This window comes from Somniosus microcephalus, chromosome 24 (assembly GCF_052327205.1).
Source record: "Somniosus microcephalus isolate GS21.2 chromosome 24, FLI_Smic_1.0, whole genome shotgun sequence".
Taxonomy (NCBI): Eukaryota; Metazoa; Chordata; class Chondrichthyes; order Squaliformes; family Somniosidae; genus Somniosus; species Somniosus microcephalus.
The window spans coordinates 3,685,177-3,707,725 of record NC_141010.1 but is presented as its reverse complement, the minus strand read 5'-3'; the positions used below and the strand labels follow the sequence as shown (position 1 = coordinate 3,707,725).

At 52.2% G+C, this 22,549-nt stretch overlaps 1 protein-coding gene across 3 annotated transcripts in view; it reads left to right on the top strand.

Moving 5' to 3' along the window:
- Positions 1-22,549, top strand: part of LOC147100962 (tensin-4-like) — a 46,060-nt gene that overhangs the window by 9,141 nt on the left and 14,370 nt on the right. For 2 of the 3 annotated variants that reach the window (XM_085966073.1, XM_085966074.1), the window contains exons 2-11: positions 5,872-6,648; positions 9,953-10,104; positions 11,007-11,127; positions 14,318-14,705; positions 15,589-16,100; positions 17,036-17,122; positions 17,770-17,898; positions 18,794-18,883; positions 21,167-21,244; positions 22,138-22,218. In XM_085966073.1, the coding sequence (XP_085822199.1) occupies positions 6,003-6,648; positions 9,953-10,104; positions 11,007-11,127; positions 14,318-14,705; positions 15,589-16,100; positions 17,036-17,122; positions 17,770-17,898; positions 18,794-18,883; positions 21,167-21,244; positions 22,138-22,218 (2,284 nt within the window). In that variant the 5' untranslated portion in view covers positions 5,872-6,002. Of the gene's footprint in view, positions 1-3; positions 177-5,871; positions 6,649-9,952; positions 10,105-11,006; positions 11,128-14,317; positions 14,706-15,588; positions 16,101-17,035; positions 17,123-17,769; positions 17,899-18,793; positions 18,884-21,166; positions 21,245-22,137; positions 22,219-22,549 lie in introns of those variants that run through there. The other variant, XM_085966072.1, reaches the window with a different exon arrangement.

Below are 22,549 nucleotides of genomic sequence, written 5' to 3'. Positions count from 1 at the left end.
AGTTCAGCGATCAGCCCTGATCGAGTATTCGGAAAGTCAGGCAGTAAAACAAAACAAGAGGTCAGAGCAAGGAGCATCCCTGGAGCTCGGTGTCGGGGTGAAAGCTGCTCGTCTGTGGGGGCACAGGGAGTCATCTGCTGGTACCGAGGGTGTCGACCCCTTGCTGGGGGTGCTGGGTATGGTTCGATGGATGCTGGGTACAGTTCGTGGGTGCTGGGTACGGTTCTGTGGGTGCTGGGTATGGTTCTATGGGTGCTAGGTATGGTTCTATGGGTGCTGCTGGGCATGGTTCAATGGGTGCTGGGTATGGTTCTGTGGGTGCTGGGTACGGTTCTGTGGGTGCTGGGTACGGTTCGATGGGTGCTGGGTACGGTTCGATGGGTGCTGGGTACGGTTCTATGGGTGCTGGGTACGGTTCGATGGGTGCTGGGTACGGTTCGATGGGTGCTGGGTACGGTTCTGTGGGTGCTGGGTATGGTTCTGTGGGTGCTAGGTATGGTTCTATGGGTGCTGCTGGGTACGGTTTGATGGGTGCTGGGTACGGTTTGATGGGTGCTGGGTACGGTTCTGTGGGTGCTGGGTACGGTTCTGTGGGTGCTGGGTACGGTTCTGTGGGTGCTGGGTACGGTTCTATGGGTGCTGGGTACGGTTCGATGGGTGCTGGGTACGGTTCGATGGGTGCTGGGTACAGTTCTGCGGGTGCTGGGTACAGTTCTGCGGGTGCTGGGTACAGTTCTGCGGGTGCTGGGTACAGTTCTGCGGGTGCTGGGTACAGTTCTGCGGGTGCTGGGTACAGTTCTGCGGGTGCTGGGTACAGTTCTGCGGGTGCTGGGTACAGTTCTGCGGGTGCTGGGTACAGTTCTGCGGGTGCTGGGTACAGTTCTGCGGGTGCTGGGTACAGTTCTGCGGGTGCTGGGTACAGTTCTGCGGGTGCTGGGTACAGTTCTGCGGGTGCTGGGTACAGTTCTGCGGGTGCTGGGTACAGTTCTGCGGGTGCTGGGTACACTTCGATGGGTGCTGGGTACGGTTTGATAGGTGCTGGGTACGGTTTGATAGGTGCTGGGTAGGGTTCTGTGGGTGCTGGGTACAGTTCGATGGGTGCTGGGTACGGTTTGATAGGTGCTGGGTACGGTTCTGAGGGTGCTGGGTACGGTTCTGAGGGTGCTGGGTACGATTCTGTGGGTGCTGGGTACGGTTCTGTGGGTGCTGGGTACGGTTCTGTGGGTGCTGGGTACGGTTCTGTGGGTGCTGGGTACAGTTCGATGGGTGCTGGGTACGGTTCTGTGGGTGCTGGGTATGATTCTGTGGGTGCTGTCAGGTGACCAGTCTTTATGTGTAAACCTAGGCAAGGAATGTTGTCAAGCTGTTCGACTGTGGCGGCATCGCATCTAAGCCCAATCCTGTCTTCATCCACGGGGAAATGCATGCACTCTCCGGCAGGGGGCAAAGGACACTGAGTAGGAGCGAGGTTTCTTGCCTATGGCCCTCCCCACCCAGGGCACTGAGCTGGGATCATTTCATGCACCATAGACCAGGGATCGAGTCAGGAAAAAATTCCTTTGAATATAGAAGATTAAAGGGTGATTTAATTGAGGTGTTTAAGATGATTAATTGAGTTATTCGGGTCGATAGAGAGAAACTATATCATCTGGTGTGGGAGTTCCAGAACAAGGGGGCATAACCTTGAAATCGGAGCCAGGCCGTTCAGGGGTGACGTCAGGAAGCACCTCTTCACACAAAGGGCAGTGGAAATCTGGAACTCTCTCCCCCAAAAAGCTGTTGAGGCTGGAGGTCAATTGAAAATTCCGAAACTGAGATTAATAGATTTTTGTTGGTTAAGCGTATTAAGGGTTCCGGAACCAAGGCAGGTGGATGGAGTTAGGATACAGATCAGCCCTGATCTCATTGAATGGCGGAACAGGCTTGAGGGGCTGAATGGCCTCCTCCTGCTCCTATGTTCTGGACTGCAAGCCTCAGTTTCACACTAAAAGGTTCATTTTTCCAGGGAGCTTGTACAATATATTTGAGAGACTGAAGTGGGACTGGTTTTGATAAACACGATGCGGGTTGTCCTGATTCTCAGAGTTGAGCGCAATAAATCCTGGATACTGTTAACCGCAAGAAACCGCTTCCAGCCATGATCTCAGCCCCTACGCCCTTCCTTCACTCCATCGCTGCCCAACCCTGGACTCGCCAGTCCTGCCTGTTATCTGTGTGTGGAAAGAGAGAGAGAACAGCACACAGCCCTGTGCTGTACAACACTTGCTGCTGTGAATAGTTTGTTAAATATTTTACCGACGTTAGCGTCATTCCATGAGTCACTGTCTTCACCACATAATCAGTGGCTGGAGGTCTAGTCCGCTTCATCGCACTCCCTTCTCCACCCACCGCCTGGACATCGCCTGCAGCCTAGCTCCACACTCGAGCATGACGTGCGGACTCATCAGGCATTGACTCTGTCAACTGGTGGATTGCCATCTGAGCTTTCAGAGTAGCTCGTTGTGTTTCAGGAGTGACAAATCTAGGAGACATTCCGACCTGCCCCACCTGATTAGAAAATCCCGGCCTGCAGCTTGGAAAGCAGGAACAGGAGGAGGCCATTCTGCCACTTGCCAGTCCTGCCATTCAATTAGATTGTGGCTGATCTGCACGTGTTCTTGCAGAGATTTGGCCGGGCGTTTGGACCACTCGGTTTTGAGCCAGCTCACTGGAGAACTTCCAAGTTATGATGACTGTGTCTCGGTTTTCCTCGGTTGCAGCACCTCGCCCCTGAGCCAGAGGGTTGTGTGTTCAAGCCCCACTCCAGGACTTGAGCACACAATCGAGTGCAGTTCTGCGGGAGTGCTGCATTGTCAGGAGAGCTGTCTGTTGCCTGTTCAGGTCGATGTGAAAGATCCCAAGATATGGGAGTTCTTCCAGTGTCTTCATAAACTTGAGCTCATCCAAAACTCTGCTGCCCCGTGTCCTAACTCACACCGTTCACCCATCGCCCCCTGTGCTCACTGCCCCGTGTCCTAACTCACACCGTTCACCCATCACCTCCTGTGCTCACTGCCCCGTGTCCTAACTCACACCGTTCACCCATCGCCCCCTGTGCTCACTGCCCCGTGTCCTAACTCACACCGTTCACCCATCACCTCCTGTGCTCACTGCCCCGTGTCCTAACTCACACCGTTCACCCATCGCCCCCTGTGCTCACTGCCCCGTGTCCTAACTCACACCGTTCACCCATCACCCCCTGTGCTCACTGCCCCGTGTCCTAACTCACACCAAGTCCCGTTCACCCATCACCCCCTGTGCTCACTGCCCCGTGTCCTAACTCACACCGTTCACCCATCGCCCCCTGTGCTCACTGCCCCGTGTCCTAACTCACACCGTTCACCCATCACCTCCTGTGCTCACTGCCCCGTGTCCTAACTCACACCAAGTCCCGTTCACCCATCACCCCCTGTGCTCACTGCCCCGTGTCCTAACTCACACCAAGTCCCGTTCACCCATCAACCCCTGTGCTCACTGCCCCGTGTCCTAACTCACACCAAGTCCCGTTCACCCATCACCCACTGTGCTCACTGCCCCGTGTCCTAACTCGCACCCAGTCCCGTTCACCCATCACCCCCTGTGCTCACTGCCCCGTGTCCTAACTCACACCCAGTCCCGTTCACCCATCGCCCCCTGTGCTCACTGCCCCGTGTCCTAACTCACACCTAGTCCCGTTCACCCATCGCCCCCTGTGCTCACTGCCCCGTGTCCTAACTCACACCCAGTCCCATTCACCCATCGCCCCCTGTGCTCACTGCCCCGTGTCCTAACTCACACCCAGTCCCGTTCACCCATCGCCCCCTGTGCTCACTGCCCCGTGTCCTAACTCACACCCAGTCCCGTTAACCCATCGCCCCCTGTGCTCACTGCCCCGTGTCCTAACTCACACCCAGTCCCGTTCACCCATCGCCCCCTGTGCTCACTGCCCCGTGTCCTAACTCACACCCAGTACCGTTCACCCATCGCCCCCTGTGCTCACTGCCCCGTGTCCTAACTCACACCCAGTCCCGTTCACCCATCACCCCCTGTGCTCACTGCCCCGTGTCCTAACTCGCACCAAGTCCCGTTCACCCATCACCCCCTGTGCTCACTGCCCCGCGTCCTAACTCACACCCAGTCCCGTTCACCCATCACCCTCTGTGCTCACTGCCCCGTGTCCTAACTCGCACCCAGTCCCGTTCACCCATCACCCCCTGTGCTCACTGCCCCGTGTCCTAACTCACACCCAGTCCCGTTCACCCATCACCCCCTGTGCTCACTGCCCCGTGTCCTAACTCACACCCAGTCCCGTTCACCCATCACCCCCTGTGCTCACTGCCCCGCGTCCTAACTCACACCCAGTCCTGTTCACCCATCACCCCCTGTGCTCACTGCCCCGTGTCCTAACTCGCACCAAGTCCCATTCACCCATCACCCCCTGTGCTCACTGCCCCGTGTCCTCACTCACACCCAGTCCCGTTCACCTATCACCCCCTGTGCTCACTGCCCCGTGTCCTAACTCACACCCAGTCCCGTTCACCCATCACCCCCTGTGCTCACTGCCCCGTGTCCTAACTCACACCCAGTCCCGTTCACCCATCACCCCCTGTGCTCACTGCCCCGTGTCCTAACTCACACCCAGTCCCGTTCACCCATCACCCCCTGTGCTCACTGCCCCGTGTCCTAACTCGCACCCAGTCCCGTTCACCCATCACCCCCTGTGCTCGCTGTCCTACATTGGCTCCCACCACTCGCCCCTCCCTATCTCTGTAACCTTCTTTAGCCCCACCACCCCCTGAGATCGCCGCGCTCACCTGCCATGTGTTCCACTTGGACTTCTCAAAGGCGTAAAGAAAGGAATTTCCCAACAAGGCCCGGGATTTCCCCCCTGACAGCCCTTGATGTGGGTGCTGTGGGTGGATGATTTGCCCACCTCGAAACCGGAATTGAAATGTCTAAATGGGGCGGAATGCCAATTGAACTGGGCTCCAGCCCATATTCCAAGTCCCCCACCCAAATGGACGGAAAGTGCATTGAAGCCATCTCCCAACCCAGGAATTTCAGGGCCATAGTGTCTATAGTCCATCTCAGGGTCATCTTGACATCACATTGTCTGAATGACTCAGCTTGTATTCCCGAGAGTTTAGAAGATTCAGGGGTGATCTGATCGAGGTGTTTAAGCTGATTAAAGGAGTTGATCGGGTCGAGAGAGAGAAACTATTTCCTCTGGTGGGGGGAGTCCAGAACAAGGGGGCAGAACCTTAAAATTAGAGCCGGGCCGTTCAGGGGTGATGTCAGGAAGCACTTCACACACACAGGGAAGTGGAAATCTGGAACTCTCTCCCCCAAAAAGAGCTGGTGCGGCTGGGAGTCAATTGAAAATTTCAAAACTGAGATTGAGAGATTTTTGTTGGGCGAGGGTATTATGGTTACAGAACCAAGGTGGGTGGATGGAGTTACATAGAAGATAGGAGCAGGAGTCGGCCATTCGGCCCCTCGAGCCTGCTCCACCATTCAATGAGATCATGGCTGTTCATCCAAATTCAGTACCCTGCCCCTGCCTTCTCCCCATACCCCTTGATCCCTTTAGCCTTAAGAAATATATCCAACTCCTTCTTGAACATATTTAATGAATTGGCCTCTACTGCCTTCTGTATAGAAGTTGAGGTACAGGTCAGCCATGATTGAATTGAGTGGCGGAACAGGCTCGAGGGGCTGAATGGCCTCCCCCTGTTCCGATGTTGTTCCTATGAATGCACGGAAGCTTCTTCAACAGCTTATGATTAGCCTCTGGTAGAACAGTTATATTTAACATTGATTGCTAATCAACAAATGTATTTGATGCTTTTCTAGGTTTGTGGATAGATCCTTGATCAGAAAACACTTGCAGTTCCCAACAGCCAAGAGGACAAGTGCGAGAAGCAGCTGTCGGAGCTGGTGAGCACGCCTTCCATTCTCAGTCTTGGTTCGAGCATCAGGCACTGATGAAGGACGGAGGTTTCCTCTCCGAAGTCATGTCGAGCCACACCATTCACATGGACAGAAGTCAGACTAGGTGCGCGTCCCCTCGGATGGAGACCATCGTCCTGAATGGTTCCTCGACCAGTCACGGTCAATCGAGAGTCGTCTGCCCAGGGCCCGTCTCCGTTTCCCGGACAGACTCCTACAGCCACTGCCCGTCTGAGAGATGGGTCTGCCGGGAGATCAGGATGTCTCCTCCAAATCCCGGCTGCCAATCGCAGGACAGGTCTCAGCCTGGATTGGGCAGGTCCCAAACGATTGTGGTGAAGTCCGTCTCCAGTCAGAAGCCCCCCATCCATGACGGAGTCCGGCGGATGACTACAGCTCGGGTAATAGCGCACCACGGTTCTGGTGTTCCCCATGACACAGCGAAAGGCTCTGAGCAATACTGGAGAAACACGGCAACCTCGGAACCAAACTGTGCGGAAGACGAACCTTTGTCCCCAAGTTTAGACGAAACGATTGAAAACCTCAACAACCTGATTTTAGAACTGGACCCCACCTTCCAGCCCATCAACACCTGCGCAAAGCCCAGTTACCTTTCAAACAGCAACAACAGACACCTGGATAGACACAGCGAGAAACCCCCATTGGATGGACATAGCCCAGGTAGATATCTAACCTTCCAGAGCAATGTGAGCTGTGCAGAGCAGTGGAAACTGGGCAATGGAATGAAAGCTTTGCTGAGTGACTGATCCCCAAGGGCTGGCTCATGATGCAACCACACTGGGCACTGGGCTCTGGGCACTGGTCTCTGGGCACTGGTAACTGGGCTCTGGCACTGGGCTCTGGGCACTGGTCTCTGGGCACTGGTAACTGGGCTCTGGCACTGGGCTCTGGGACTGGTCTCTGGGCACTGGTAACTGGGCTCTGGCACTGGGCACTGGTAACTGGGCTCTGGCACTGGTAACTGGGCTCTGGCACTGGGCACTGGTAACTGGGCTCTGGCACTGGTCTCTGGGCACTGGTAACTGGGCTCTGGCACTGGGCTCTGGGACTGGTCTCTGGGCACTGGTAACTGGGCTCTGGCACTGGGCTCTGGGATTGGTCTCTGGGCACTGGTAACGGCACTGGCACTGGGCTCTGGGACTGGACACTGGGCTCTGGGCACTGGTCTCTGGGCACCCTCCATTGATTAGGCCTTAGGAGCTACCTGATTTTTTCAAAGTCCTTCCAGCCTGGGACTGAAACTAGAGTTTAGTCTCAGGCTGGGGGTCGAGCTCAGGCTGGGGGTCGAGCTCAGGCTGGGGGTCGAGCTCCGGCTGGGGGTCGAGCTCAGGCTGGGGGTCGAGCTCAGGCTGGGGGTCGAGCTCAGGCTGGGGGTCGAGCTCAGGCTGGGGGTCGAGCTCAGGCTGGGGGTCGAGCTCAGGCTGGGGGTCGTGCTCAGGCTGGGGGTCGTGCTCAGGCTGGGGGTCGAGCTCAGGCTGGGGGTCGAGCTCAGGCTGGGGGGCGAGCTCAGGCTGGAGGTCGTGCTCAGGCTGGAGGTCGAGCTCAGGCTGGGGGTCGCGCTCAGGCTGGGGGTCGTGCTCAGGTTGGGGGTGGGACTGAGCACTGGCTGTTTGGGTGTTGAATCCCTGTGCTGCATCCCAGAGGATGGTTGGTCTGGTTTGGATAACATCAGATGGCAGATTGAACAAGGAAAAAAAATTACAGGGATGTGGGGAAAGAGTGGGGGAGTGGGACTGACTGGATTGCTCTTCGAAAGAGCCGGCACAGACCCGATGGACCGAATGGCCTCCCCCTGTGCTGCACTATTCCATGATTCTAATTCACCAGTGAAAATGACTTGGAATATTGTCAAAATAAACCCAATGTTCGGATGGCCAGATGCATGTGCTGTACTGAGCCACATGCAAAGTCCAAAGTTCCGCCCCGCACTGTGCCATCAGCTATTCTCAGACGGGTCAGGGCTGTGGAGCTACTTGGCCATAAGCTCCCCGGGTTTGTGACAGGAGCTAACGGTCAGGGCTCAGGCCATTGCTGGTGTGTTGTGTGTTGTGTGTTGTGTGTTGTGTGTGCGTGTGTAAGCAGGAATACTCTGCTGACTCTCGCTGTCTACAATCACACCCCAAGAGCGGTCACTTGGGTAGGATGATGCAGGCTGGACAGTCAGCACCTGCGTGAGGGCAGGGAGAGATTGGATGAGGTCCAGTTCACAAAATCTTGCTCCATGCAAGTATGATCTGGTAAATTTCGAGCAGTCTTGGCTCCCATTCGGTGTCACACGCTCCAGTAGAGTTCGCTTTGCTCTGGAACCATTTCCTGTCCCTCCCTCTGGAAGTTAAATAGTGTCAGGGTGCGGTTAATGCAGAACAGTGTTTGCACTGATAATCCACGCTCCTGTTACAGGCCAGCCCAGGCTATACACAGCACCATAAACACAGGCCAGCCCAGGCTATACGCAGCACCATCAACACAGCCCAGCCCAGGCTATACACAGCACCATAAACACAGCCCAGCCCAGGCTATACACAGAACGATAAATACAGCCCAGCCCAGGCTATACGCAGTATCATAAACACAGGCCAGCCCAGGCTATACACAGAACGATAAACACAGGCCAGCCCAGGCTATATGCAGCACCATAAACACAGGCCAGCCCAGGCTATACGCAGCACCATAAACACAGGCCAGCCCAGGCTATAGACAAAACAATAAACACAAGCCAGCCCAGGTTATACACAGTACGATAAACACAAGCCAGCCCAGGCTATATGCAGTACCATAAACACAGGCCAGCCCAGGCTATACGCAGTATGATAAATACAGGCCAGCCCAGGCTATACACCGTACAATAAACACAGCCCAACCCAGGCTATACACAGTACGATAAACACAGCCCAGCCCAGGCTATATGCAGTACCATAAACACAGGCCAGCCCAGGCTATACACAGAACAATAAATACAGCCCAGCCCAGGCTATACGCAGTACCATAAACACAGGCCAGCCGAGGCTATACACAGAACGATAAATACAGCCCAGCCCAGGCTAGACGCAGTACCATAAACACAGGCCAGCCCAGGCTATACACAGAACGATAAATACAGCCCAGCCCAGGCTAGACGCAGTACCATAAACACAGGACAGCCCAGGCTATAGACAGAACGATAAACACAAGCCAGCCCAGGTTATACACAGTACGATAAACACAAGCCAGCCCAGGCTATATGCAGTACCATAAACACAGGCCTGCCCAGGCTATACGCAGTATGATAAATACAGGCCAGCCCAGGCTATACACCGTACAATAAACACAGCCCAACCCAGGCTATACACAGTACGATAAACACAGCCCAGCCCAGGCTATACGCAGTATGATAAATACAGGCCAGCCCAGGCTATACACCGTACAATAAACACAGCCCAACCCAGGCTATACACAGTACGATAAACACAGCCCAGCCCAGGCTATATGCAGTACCATAAACACAGGCCAGCCCAGGCTATACACAGAACAAGAAATACAGCCCAGCCCAGGCTATACACAGTACCATAAACACAGGCCAGCCGAGGCTATACACAGAACGATAAATACAGCCCAGCCCAGGCTATACACAGTATGATAAACACAGGCCAGGCTATACACAGTACGATAAACACAGCCCAGCCCAGGATGTGTAGAGCGCCACAGGTATTCTGCAGAGCAAGAGGTGGATCCCAAGACTTGATGTCGGGGCAGGTTTGTACTTGAATATTGTTTGATCCTTTCCTTGATTGGGAACCTGCTTCACCCGAATCACACAGAGCACCCAGCCCTATTACCCCAGTCCCCAGCCCGAGCCCGAGTCCCAGCTCAGGGTGCTTGCCCACCCCTGAGATCTCGCTCCATCAGGCTGGCTTCAGTCATTCACTGGTCTCCACTGAGCTGGATCCCATAGTCTAGCATTTGATTTTTCTCCTCTCTGCCCCAGGAATTCTGATCTATGACGAATGTGATTCGAGAAGAACAAGAAACGCCGAGCACAATGGCAGCACGACATTCAACGGCAGACACCAATCAGACTCGCCAGAACTGGGGATCCAACCCACAGCCACCTCCAACACCACGCCACACCACACGCTGGTAGGTCCTCGTAAGAAGCTGCAGCTGCTTTCGTGTCCACACTGTCTGTCTGCCGATTCTCGGGCACAGAATGATTCTCCGTCACTGCCGAATCCCATCATTGAATGGCGGGCCTGCATGGGCAGATTTTCCTCTTGCACTCGAATTCTCTTTTAGCTTTGGAGGGTGAAGTGGCTTTTTTTTAAAGATAGACTTGCATTTCTATAGCGCCTTTCACAACCACTGGACGTCCCAAAGTGCATTACAGCCAATGAAGTACATTTGAAGTGTAGTCACTGTTGTAATGTAGAAAATGCGGCAGCCAATTTGTGCACAGCAAGCTCCCACAAACGAAGATGATGACCAGATAATCTGTTTTTAGTGATGTTGATTGAGGAATAAATATTGGCCCCAGGACACTGGGGAGAACTCCCCTGCTCCTCTTTGAAATAGTGCCCTGGGATCTTTTACGTCCACCTGAGAGAGCAGACGGGGCCTCGGTTTAACGTCTCATCCGAAAGACGAAGGAATTCTCTGTTTCCATTCTTGACTTCCATGCTGCCTCCACTCTCCGATGAGAGAAGTGCAGCAGACCTACCCAGACCCACCCTGCTTAGAGCCAGCCAATAGAATGCTTAACGTTAGTCGCCCGCCCTGGGGTGCCCTGGCCTATCGAGGAAGGGGAGGTGGGTGCCTGGGCTGCACTCACTGTGTGCACCATGGAGAACTCAGCATGTAGCCTGATCGATGTGCCTGCGCTGTGTCATACTCGGGGCAGCCCACTCTCACCATCGTGGTGTAAGCGCGAGCTCTGTAGGGTTCTCACCCTGGGCCATGCTGGGTGATGACGACCTTCTATTCAAACACTCGCACACTTCCAGTAATTTTAACAATTAGTTGTAATTAATGTGTTCTCTCTGCAGCCCAATATTCCTGGATACAACTCGCTGGATGCTGGACAGACAGACTCCACCTCCACCTTCCGGCACGCTGACCCCAGTCGATCCATTTCCTCCACTCCACAATTCCGTGCCTCGTCTCCTGGTAAGATACGGGATCATCCGGATCTTGTAAGATTTGTCGGGGTTCTGCAACAAGAACCCTTCAACTGGAAGTGTATCAGGCGTTAGTCAGAGGTCACTAACAGAAATCTCAGAGACACAAGTCCCAGGATCTGAGGAGAGCAAATCTCTCAGTAACAACCGTCTCCTTTCAGTGAGATAAGCGGCCTGCGCTGCTGTACCGGGACAAGTGTTGCTCCCAGACTGTTGGGTTGCTTTTTATTCACATCTAACTACTACGAATAGCACCTGAAGTCATCCAAGGTGATCTGTTGCGCATGTGTCCATGGGTGTAGGGGGTCTGAAAAGTGCCATCTTTTACTTCCAACCGAGAGGGCTGATGGGACCTCGGTTTAACGTCTCATCCGACAGTGCACCGCTCCCTCAGTACTACCCCTCCGACAGTGCAGCGCTCCCTCAGTACTGCCCCTCCGACAGTGCAGTGCTCCCTCAGTACTGCCCCTCCGACACTGCAGCGCTCCCTCAGTACTGACCCTCCGACAGTGCAGCGCTCCCTCAGTACTGCCCCTCCAACAGTGCAGTGCTCCCTCAGTACTGCCCTTCCGACAGTGCGGCGCTCCCTCAGTACTGCCCCTCTGACAGTGCAGCACTCCCTCAGTACTGCCCCTCCGACAGTGTGGCGCTCCCTCAGTACTGCCCCTCTGACATTGCGGTGCTCCCTCAGTACTGACCCTCCGACAGTGCAGCGCTCCCTCAGTACTGCCCCTCCTACAGTGCAGTGCTCCCTCAGTACTGCCCCTCCGACACTGCAGCGCTCCCTCAGTACTGCCCCTCCGACAGTGCAGCGCTCCCTCAGTACTGCCCCTCCAACAGTGCAGTGCTCCCTCAGTACTGCCCTTCCGACAGTGCAGCGCTCCCTCAGTACTGCCCTTCCGACAGTGCGGTGTTCTCTCAGTACTGACCCTCTGACTGTGCGGCGCTCCCTCAGTACTCGCTCAGGAACTAGATGCAAACAGTGCTGCTTCTAATCAGATGTGACTTTTGTCTCTCAACTTTTTTGCTGATCCAGCGATATTCCTCTGTGCTGATTGAGTTTAATTGACTGGCCTCCTTCTACCAACCCAGTGCCTGTCCCAGCAGGATGTGGCCAGTTGAAGGGTAGTAAGCCCGGCCAAGATAAGCAGAATTGAATCCGTCTGAGCGTGAATCAGCCCAGGCGTGTCTCAGTCCAGGTGTGAATAACTGAGAGAGCTCGCATTAAACAAGCAATGCCCAGTGTTTGCACTTCCAGTGATGCCACTGGCAAGCTGTCGAGCCATGGCAACAGAGATAATAACAAACGACAAAGCTGGGCGACGTTAGAAAGCTACTCGGCACTTGGTCTAAGCGTTAAACAAAGCTTTAATCAACTGTTTTACAACATGGAGGTCTAGTTGTGTCCTTCACTAGTTCCTGTTAAGAATGTCCTGCACAAGCTGGGCCCGTGCCCGAGTATTTATACTCTCCCTGGACAGTGCCACCCGTAGGCCGCTCAGTGTTATTTCATAAGACTTTCTTTCATGAACGACTGATTCATGTCATTGTGTTTGATACAGGGATACAAAGCACCAACCTTGCTCACTTTAATTTAACAACTGTTAAAGACACTTGCTGACTAACTCCAGCTCTCTCTCCTTTTTATATTGGTTCCTGGGATGTGGACCTCACTTGCATTTATTGCCCATCCCTAATTGCCTCATGTGTTTGAACAGGTTTGAGATCTGTCTCATTCTTTTGGATCATAAAGCTTATTCCAAACACTCCATAATCCCAAGAGCCCATGTCTTCCTGTCTGGGGATTTCTGGGATTCTGGGATGGGGACAGGTATAGGGCCAAATACCCTCCCCACCCTCAGGACATCTGGGGCGCTGCCCGAGCTGAACTGGGACAGGTGCCCGAGCGAAAAGGAGACATCAACTACGGGGAAGTTTGAAGCGGAATGCAGCTGTGTGGCTGGAATCTCCCGATCTTCCGGGAGAAATTACACCCAAATCCTGCAGAAACTTGCAGGAAGGATTGGGAGAAATTTAACTCTGTGGAAAAGTTGCCAGGGAGGGACAGTGAACGGCACTGATGTGGCCAGTAACCCGGTGGATGTGGGGATTGCGGGATCTGGGGGTAGGAATCCCTCTGGTTATTATGGGATATCTTCACAGACGGGGGGGGGCGGGTAATTTTGACTTTGGCCAATAGTGTAAAACACGCTTGATCAAGTCGATCTCCGGTCAAACACCTCTCCCGATTTACGTTTCCATTAACCAAGATTGGAGAAATGTTTAACGGGAAGTCGAGCCAATATCAGAATAACGCCTCACTGTGTGCCGTTCACGGGCTGATCCTAAATCCCCCGTACACTGTGGGGTAGAAACCTGTCATGGTCATTAGCGCTAAATTGATCACATTTGCCGCCTGTTATTCTAATGAAGTCACTGGAGCTGAATATCGGCCGTGGAATATTGCGGGCGGCCGATTCGCTCTCGCCCGTTTCACGCTATCACTCAAGATATATGTCTACCCGTGTGTTTTATCACAGAGTCCGGCCAGGTTACTTTAAATGGGGCAAAACCTGCAGTAAAACACTGCGCCGAGAGGATTTGAACAGCTGTGGGGCGACAGCATCGACCGAAGAACGTGGCGTTGCGTGGTAGCGGTGTGATAACGGTGTTCGTGCAGATTTGCCCTCAGCTACATTTAAAAACATAAGAGCAGGAGTCGGCCAATCGGCCCCTCGAGCCTGCTCCGCCATTCAATAAGATCATGGCTGATCCTCTACCTCAACTCCACCTTCCTGCCCGATCCCCATATCCCTCGATTCCCCGAGTCCAAAAATCTATCGATCTCAGCCTTGAATATACTCAACGATTCAGCATTCCAAAGATTCACCACCTTCTCGAGAGACTCATTTCCACTGAAGTGTATTTCAGAAGGTGTTTCCATTTACACTGCACAGGGAATCTGCACAAAGACTCTGGCTGTCACTACAAGATGGCGCACAGGAGTTGGGCTGAGGTGTGCAGGTGGGCGGAGATGTTGCCAAGTTAGCGTCTTCAGTGGGCATGTTGGGATTTTCCTGTTGTTAAGAAATTCTTTTACCTTCTGAGTAAAATATAAAACGACTCAGAATAAAATTGAGTAAAAGTTTTAAAAAGCCTCCACTTCCTCTTCTCCACAGATTCCCGGTACGCAGAAACATTCACCAGTCAACCCACACAATCTTCACAAGGACCAGGGACACAGAGTCCCTTCCAGGGGCAGGAGTATCTCTGCTCTGCTCCAGTCTCCAGCTGGTCCACCTCTCCCCAGCATGGCTCCCGGCCAATACCAGTGCCTGCATCGTGCAGCTACAGTGCTTCTGGCCCAAGCTTCCTGCCAACTGCGCATCAGCAATACGGCACTTCGCCCGTACACACAAGCATCCCGAGAGAACCGGCCCCTTCCCACCTGTCGACATCTGCAGGCTCCGATAACCTGCTCAATGCCGGCCGCTCGGGCCGTCCCAGGCTCACTGACAGTGCCACCTCCTTGCTGTCGACCTCTCCTGGCTGGGACACATTGGGAAGGTACAGTACCTCATGTTTCTCTTTGACCAAGGCAGTTCCTGAGGGTGTTAAATGCTAATAGAAGTTGGGATATGTTGAATTAAATAACTAGCAAATGGAATGGAATTGCGCTTTGTATTTTTTTATCAGTTCTTATTCTGTTGGTAGGTGTCTGCCGCGGCTCAGTGGGCTGCACTCCTGCCTCGGAGTCAGAAAGTTGTGGGTGCGAGCCCCACTCCAGGGACTTGAACCCATAATCCAGGCTGACACTCCAGTGCGATGCTGAGGGAGCGCTGCACTGTCGGAGGTGCCGTCTTTCGTATGAGACGTTAAACCGAGGCCCCGTCTGCTCTCTCAGGTGGATGTAGAAGATCCCATGGCCACTATTTTGAAGAGGAGCAGGGGAGTTCTCCCCGGTGTCCTGGCCAATATTTATCCTTCAACCAACACCTAAAGAAAACCCCCAGATTATGTGGCCCCAGATTATGTGGCCATTAACACATTGCTGTTTGTGGGATCTTGCTGTGTGAAAATTGGCTACCATATTTTCCTATACTACAACAGTGACTACATGTCAAAAAATACTTAATTGGCTGTAACACGCTTTAGGACTTCCTGAGGTTGTTAAAGGAGCTGTATATAAAGTATATAAACTATATAAAGTATATAAACTATATAAAGTATATAAACTATATAAATGTATAAAGTATATAAACTATATAAAGTATATAAACTATATAAATGTATAAACTATATAAAGTATATAAACTATATAAATGTATAAACTATATAAAGTATATAAACTATATAAATGTATAAACTATATAAACTATATAAATGTATAAACTATATAAATGTATAAACTATATAAATGATATAAATATAAGTTCTTTGTTTTCTTTAGTTCCCAATCATTACTGAGCGATGAAGAAGTGGGAAGGATTTATGGGTCAGCTGGGAGCACGTACGGATCATCCGGCTCGTTTGTGAACCTGCAGAGCCCTTACTTTGTCTCCTCCAACTCGAACAAGAACTCGTTCAGTGACCAACAACTTCACCAGGCTTCTGGCCATCCTGAGGGCTACCGGACTTTGCCCCACTCCCAAAGGGCAGTGAACTCCACCTTTCGCCAAGCAGCCTCCGGCACCATGGGGGGCAGGGCAGTGGTGGTGCACCACGGCAAAACGGCGCACCAGATTAAGGAACACCCCAGCAGCTGCCCGCCTTCTGCGGCCAGCTCCTACTCTGACATCCCCCTCCTCCTGGTGAATGGTAGCACTCAATACCCGGACCAAGACTCACACAGGCCGAAGAACAAGAGACTCCAGTCCAGCTCCTCAAGTACTCTCAGCCTTCCCCTCAATGCTTGTTCCAGCTTTGGATTATCAAAGGCCTCAAGCACTATTTCCCTCGAAGGTAACCCATTCAAAGTCCCACACACTTCTCGCCCCCTGTCCTTGCTGGCCTCCACTAGCCCATCATTCTTCAATAATTAATTTTAAAATCCCAGTCCTTGTTTGCATCTCCTCCAGCCCTATATCCCATCCATTCTGACCCTCTGCTCTTCTGCCTCTGGGTGCTCCCTCCCAGTCTCTTCATCTTGCTGCATCTCTCCCTATCCTCAAAAAATCTCTTCAAAACTGATTTCTTTGACCACACCTTCAATCACCTCCCTAAGCATGTCCCTCTTACCACAGAACATCTAATTCATCCCTTCAGGAAGCAACTTGGGATGCTTTGCTGTATTAGAGTCTTTGAGTCAAATTATTGGTGCTGCTGATGTTACTGGATGTTGATGATGTTGATTCTACTGATGATGTTAATGATGTTGACTAATTTGACACCGAGCCACATAAGGAGATATTAGGGCAGGTGACCAAAAGCTTGGTCAAATGAGGTCGGTTTTAAGGAGCGTCTTAAAGGAGGAGAGAGAGGCGGAGAGGTTTAGGGAGGGAATTCCAGAGCTCGGGGCCCCGGCAGCTGAAGGCACGGCCACCAATGGTGGAGCGATTATAATTGGGAATGTTCAAGAGGAGCGCAGATATCTCGGGGGGGTTGTAGGGCTGGAGGAGATTACAGAGATAGGAAGGGGCAAGGCCATGGAGGGATTTGAACACAAGGATGAGAATTTTGAAATCAAGGCGTTGCCGGACTGGGAGCCAGTGTAGGTCAGCGAGCACAGGGGGCGATGGGTGAACGGGACTCGGTGCGAGTCAGGGCACGGGCAGCAGAGATTTGGATGGGCTGAAGTTTACGGCGGATGGAACTCAGGGTATATACACTCGTGTAATTCCCCCAATTTGTTGTTAGCCCAATCCTCTCTAACGTGCTTTCTGTGTCCTCTCTCACAGATCTCCCATGTGATGTACAACCTACCGTTAAATTTGTACAAGACACAACCAAATATTGGTACAAACCAAATATCAGCAGAGATCAAGGTAAGGCCAACACTCAGTGCCACGAGTGGTCCTGTGTCATTCCGTTCAGCTCCTATCTCACACTGAGTTAATTGCTCTGATATCATTCTGCACTGCATCAGGTACAACTGTTTAAATTCTCCAAACAGTTTAACATAATCCACCATGCCACTTATAGGCCAGAACAACTCGGTGTGTTAATCAATGAGACTGGCAAATTCTGCAGTGGTTCAGTGAGTGAGTGTACGGCCCAGGTTTGGTGCGGCACCTTTCAGGAAGCCCCCAGGTTCCATTGCCAGTCTGTGGTTCGTTTGATGAGCTGAGGTTCCTTGGCAGGAGGGGTGCTGCAATTTGTGTCTGGGACTGGTAGTTCGGGACATGCACATGTTCGGTCATTGGGTCAGAACAGGATTCGGCTCAGCCAGGATGCTCCCCATAGTTGGATACCCGTGGTGCGCCAACATTTGTCAACCCCAGCAGGAGAAAACTGGTAAAAACAAAGATTGGAATGTAGGAAATCCCCACAATACAACAGTGACGACACTTCAAAAGTACTTCATTTTCTGCAAAGTGCTTTGGGACGTCCTGAGGTCGTGAAAGGCGCTATAGAAATGCAAGTCTTTCATCGTTTATTGTACAGAACTCAGTTATACTTCAATCTCTTGCAGCCATTGAGATGTTGAAAGACAAGGAACCGGGTTCATTCATCATACGAGAAAGCACCACATATGTTGGCTCATTTGGACTGGCCATGAAAACACCTTCATCGAGCCCGGAAAATCCTGAGAAAAAGACAGGTATGTGCTACATATTATACAGGGCAGATGCTGAGGTGGGACTCGCTGAGCGAGGGAGAGGCAGTCTCCTGGCTCCATACTGGCAGAAGCCAGGGTCAGGGAATGTGCTCATGTTCTTGGGGAGTTTACGGTGCTCTGGGAACAGTTCACACTGTGATGGGGTGATCGGAAGGGGAAGATTTATAGACAGACAGATAGACAGATAGACACACAGACAGACAGACAGACAGAGACAGATAGATAGACAGATTGATAGACAGACAGACATAGATAGACAGACAGACAGACATAGATAGACAGACAGACAGACATAGATAGACAGATAGACAGACAGATAGATAGATAGACAGACAGATAGACATAGATAGACAGAGAGACAGATAGACAGATAGACGGATAGACAGATAGACAGACAGATAGACAGACGGATAGATAGACAGACAGATAGACATAGATAGACAGACAGACAGATAGACAGACGGATAGATAGACAGATAGACATAGATAGACAGACAGAGACAGACAGACAGACAGACACAGATAGACGGATAGATAGACAGACAGACAGACAGACATAGATAGATAGACAATAGCAAAATACTGCAGATGTTGGAAATCCAAAATAACAACAGAAAATGCTGGAAAAACTCAGCAGGTCAGGCAACACCCGTGGAGAGAAATTTGAGTTGACGTTTCGGGTCGAACCCTTCTTCAAAATAGATAGACAGATAGATAGACAGTTTTTAGGATGAGAGCTAGATAACTCGATATTTAGATAACTCGATATTTAGATAACTCGATATTTAGATAACTCGATATTTAGTTCTATGATACAGACAGAGTGAGAAAGACTCTCCTTCTCCTGGTTTCTAATCTCTTGCTCCTTTTGAAGCAGATTCTCCCACTGAGTTGGTCCGACATTTCCTGATTGAATTCTCCCCGAAAGGCGTGTGTCTGAAAGGATCTCCCCAGGAACCGTACTTTGGTAAGGAACGTTAGTGGGTTCCAGTGTGAGGATTTACTGCAGCACCTGGGGGACAGCGACACACTGCTCGTTCCTGTCGATCTGGGACCCACACCTCTAACCATCCCTCACATGCTCTCACACTGCACTCAAACTGTGAGTGTGAGTGACCCACAACCCACAGCTGTTGGAATCCTAAACATCAGCTCCCTTCATTATTTGGCTTTTCCAACATAATTTAGAGCTGAAACAATGTTCCTGGGTGCGTGAAGAATCCTGGAATCACTCCCATCAACACTGGCAGCTCTCTCTCCTCCGAGTCAGAGATTGTGGGTCCAAACCCACACCAGAATTTGAGCAGATAATGGTATTTGTTGATGGTACAAGGACTAGGGGACACAGATTTAAGGTTTGGGGCAAGAGATACAGGGGGGACGTGAGGAAAAACTTTTTTACGCAGCGAGTGGTGAGGACCTGGAACTCGCTGCCGACGGAAGTGGTGGAAGCGGAGACACTCAATGTTTTCAAGGGGAGACTGGATAGGCACTTGGGGGAAATAAACCTGCAGGGCTACGGGGATAGAGCGGGGAATGGGACTGACTGGATTGCTCTACAGAGAGCCGGCACAGACTCAACGGGCCGAATGGCCTCCTTCTGTGCGGTTATGACACTATAATGTAGGCTGACACTCCAGTGCTGAGGGTCTCGGAGATTGCACCATATCAGATGAGACATTAAACCAAGGTTTCTAACAGCCTGTCCTGGTGGATGTGAAGAATTAACTGGTTGTTGCTGCATAGAATGGCTGCTGTGTTTGTCCATATAGTAACTGAATTTCAAAATGATTTATGTGAAATATTTCAGAGACATGAGTCAGTGTGATAAAGAAAAACAACTTGTATTTCTATAGCGCCTTTCACGACCACCGGATGTTCCAAAGCGCTTTACAGCCAATGAAGTACTTTTTGAAGTGTAGTGTAGAAAAGCGGCAGCCAATTTGCGCACAGCAAGCTCCCACAAACAGCGATGTGATAATGACCAGATCATCTGTTTTAGTGATGTTGACTGAGGGATAAATATTGGCCCCAGGACACCGGGGAGAACTCCCCTGCTCTTCTTCGAAATAGTGCCACGGGATCCTTTACATCAACCTGAGAGAGCAGATGGGGCCTCGCTTTGACGTCCCATCTGAAAGACGGCACCTTCGACAGTGCAGCGCTCCCTCAGTACTGACCCTCCGAACGTGCGGCGCTCCCTCAGTACTGCCCCTCCGACAGTGCGGTGCTCCCTCAGTACTGCCCCTCCGACAGTGCGGCGCTCCCTCGGTACTGCCCCTCCGACAGTGCGGCGCTCCCTCAGTACTGCCCCTCCGACAGTGCGGCACTCCCTCAGTACTGCCCCTCCGACAGTGCGGCGCTCCCTCAGTACTGCCCCTCCGACAGTGCGGCGCTCCCTCAGTACTGCCCCTCCGACAGTGCGGCACTCTCTCAGTACTGCACTGGAGTGTCAGTCTAGAATTTGTGCTCAAATCTCTGGAGTGGGACTTGAACCCACGACCCTCTGTCCCACCGGCGAGAGTGCTGCCCACTGAGCCACGGCTGACACGTGCTCACAAGTCTTCCTTTTATTTGCTGACTGTGTTGTAGAGTGTGTTTACCATTCAAAGCTAATTTAGAAATGATTATCGTCATATTCCTGACTGAACAGGATTGCTGTCACTCGAGCGGTAGCTGCCTGAACACACACTCTGGTGCAGGGTGTGCTGGGTGTGCTGTTTCCATGGTAACCATCAGATCACATTGTGTTGAGTGTTTTGGGTTTGAGAACATTACAAAAACATTGCGGTTAAATTTTGTGAATTAATTTAGAATTGAGACTCACATTAAAGCAGAGATGCTAATCTGACAGAGTATTGAACTGTGATTGAAGGCGGCTTTCTCCAATCAGACACGGGCCTCGATCTCTCGCGTCGCCGGTGGTGAACTGGACTTGTGTCCCCATGAATATTGAAGATTAAGGGGCAATCTAACTCCGGTGTTTAAGATGATTAAAGGAATTTCTAGGGTAGAGAGAGAGAAACTATTTATGGTGGGGAATCCAGAACAGGGGGGCATAACCCAGGGTCATTCCTTATTTAAGTCATTAAAAAAGGCTCGTTAAGCAATTTAGGTCGAGTATCCTCGGGACATTGAATGACTTCAGATCAGCGCTCTCGGAAATGATGGTGAGCAAACGTTCCCGTGAGCTCGCCGCAAAATGGTGAACCTGCACTAACCACAGGCCTGTCTCCGCTTTGTGTAACAGGGAGTCTCTCAGCACTCGTCTACCAGCACTGCATTACTGCCATGAGCTTACCGTGCAAACTCAACTTACCAAAGGCCGGTGAGTCACCACAGCACCAAACCAGCAGAACCCTCACGGTGGAGTCACTCGGGGCAGGAGAGGGGTCGGGCTGGGGTCAGGGCCGGGATCAAGGCTGGGGTGGGGTTAGGGGTCAAGCTCGGCTGGGGTCAGGCCAGGGTCGAGGTCAGGTCAGGTCTGGGGTGGGGTTAAGGGGTCAGGGTCTGGGGTGGGGTTAAGGGGTCAGGGCCGGGATGGGATCAGGGCCGGAGTCGGATTCTTGGCCAGGGTTGGGGTGGGGTTAAGGGGTCAGGGTCTGGGGTGGGGTTAAGGGGTCAGGGCCGGGATGGGATCCGGGCCGGAGTCGGGTTCTTGGCCAGGGTTGGGGTGGGCTCAGTGTCAGGGCCGGGATCGGGTCAGGGATCAGGGCCGGAGTCGGGTCAGGAGTCAGGTCCGGGGTCAGGTCAGGGGTCAGGGCCTACCTGCTATGAGCTGCTTCACAGCTGATGAAAGGTCAGCAAGGACCCAACCAACCAGCCTGGATAGTTACTGACCCTCATCGGCAGACGCAGAAAGAATCGGATGGTTTGCACCATTGAAATGTCTGGACAACCTGCTGAAAGACGGGACAGTCCAGCCTGCAGTGGTACCCCGAGCTCACACTGGCCACTTGATGTGTGAAGACTCTTCACCCCATGCCCTGACCAACCTGATTGTATAAGAAACCTTTCACCTGAGACCATCTTGCGGGCACAGAGGCAACGTTTGTGGCCCTGGGCAGGTAGGGGGGTGGGGGTGGAGAGCTACAGGATGAAGGAAGAAGCGGAGGGAGAGAATCGATAAATACGTGACCAGCGAAAAGCACCTAGCCTACTGTTTAGTGCGAGGACCCTCTCCTCCTGCGTTCCTTGACACGCTGTTTGTGAATCTTCCAGAATGTTTGAACGATAAGAGGGAAGAAAGCCATCGTGACTCGACCGACAGCATCGTCTCACCTCCGAGAACACGGGGTGCAGGTCAGTGCGCTCGCGCTGAGCCAACGCGCTGCGATAGGAGCGTGGGACACTGTTGTGAATAAACACACACAACAGGGGGCATTTTAACTTTGTGCGATAGAGCAAAGCGGCCAATATCAGATCAGCCCCTCATCACACACTGATGTCAAACGGAAATGAAAATGGGGAGCAATGTATAACAGCAGTCTTTCCCGACATCACCCTATCAGCCAAAGTCAAAATGATCCACAATGTGTTTCTAAGATACGAGCCTTCTCAAACTTTATATCGGAGCTTTTGTGAGACATCTGCAGCTCTTAAATCCCTTGGAATGAGAAGGTGACACTGTTAG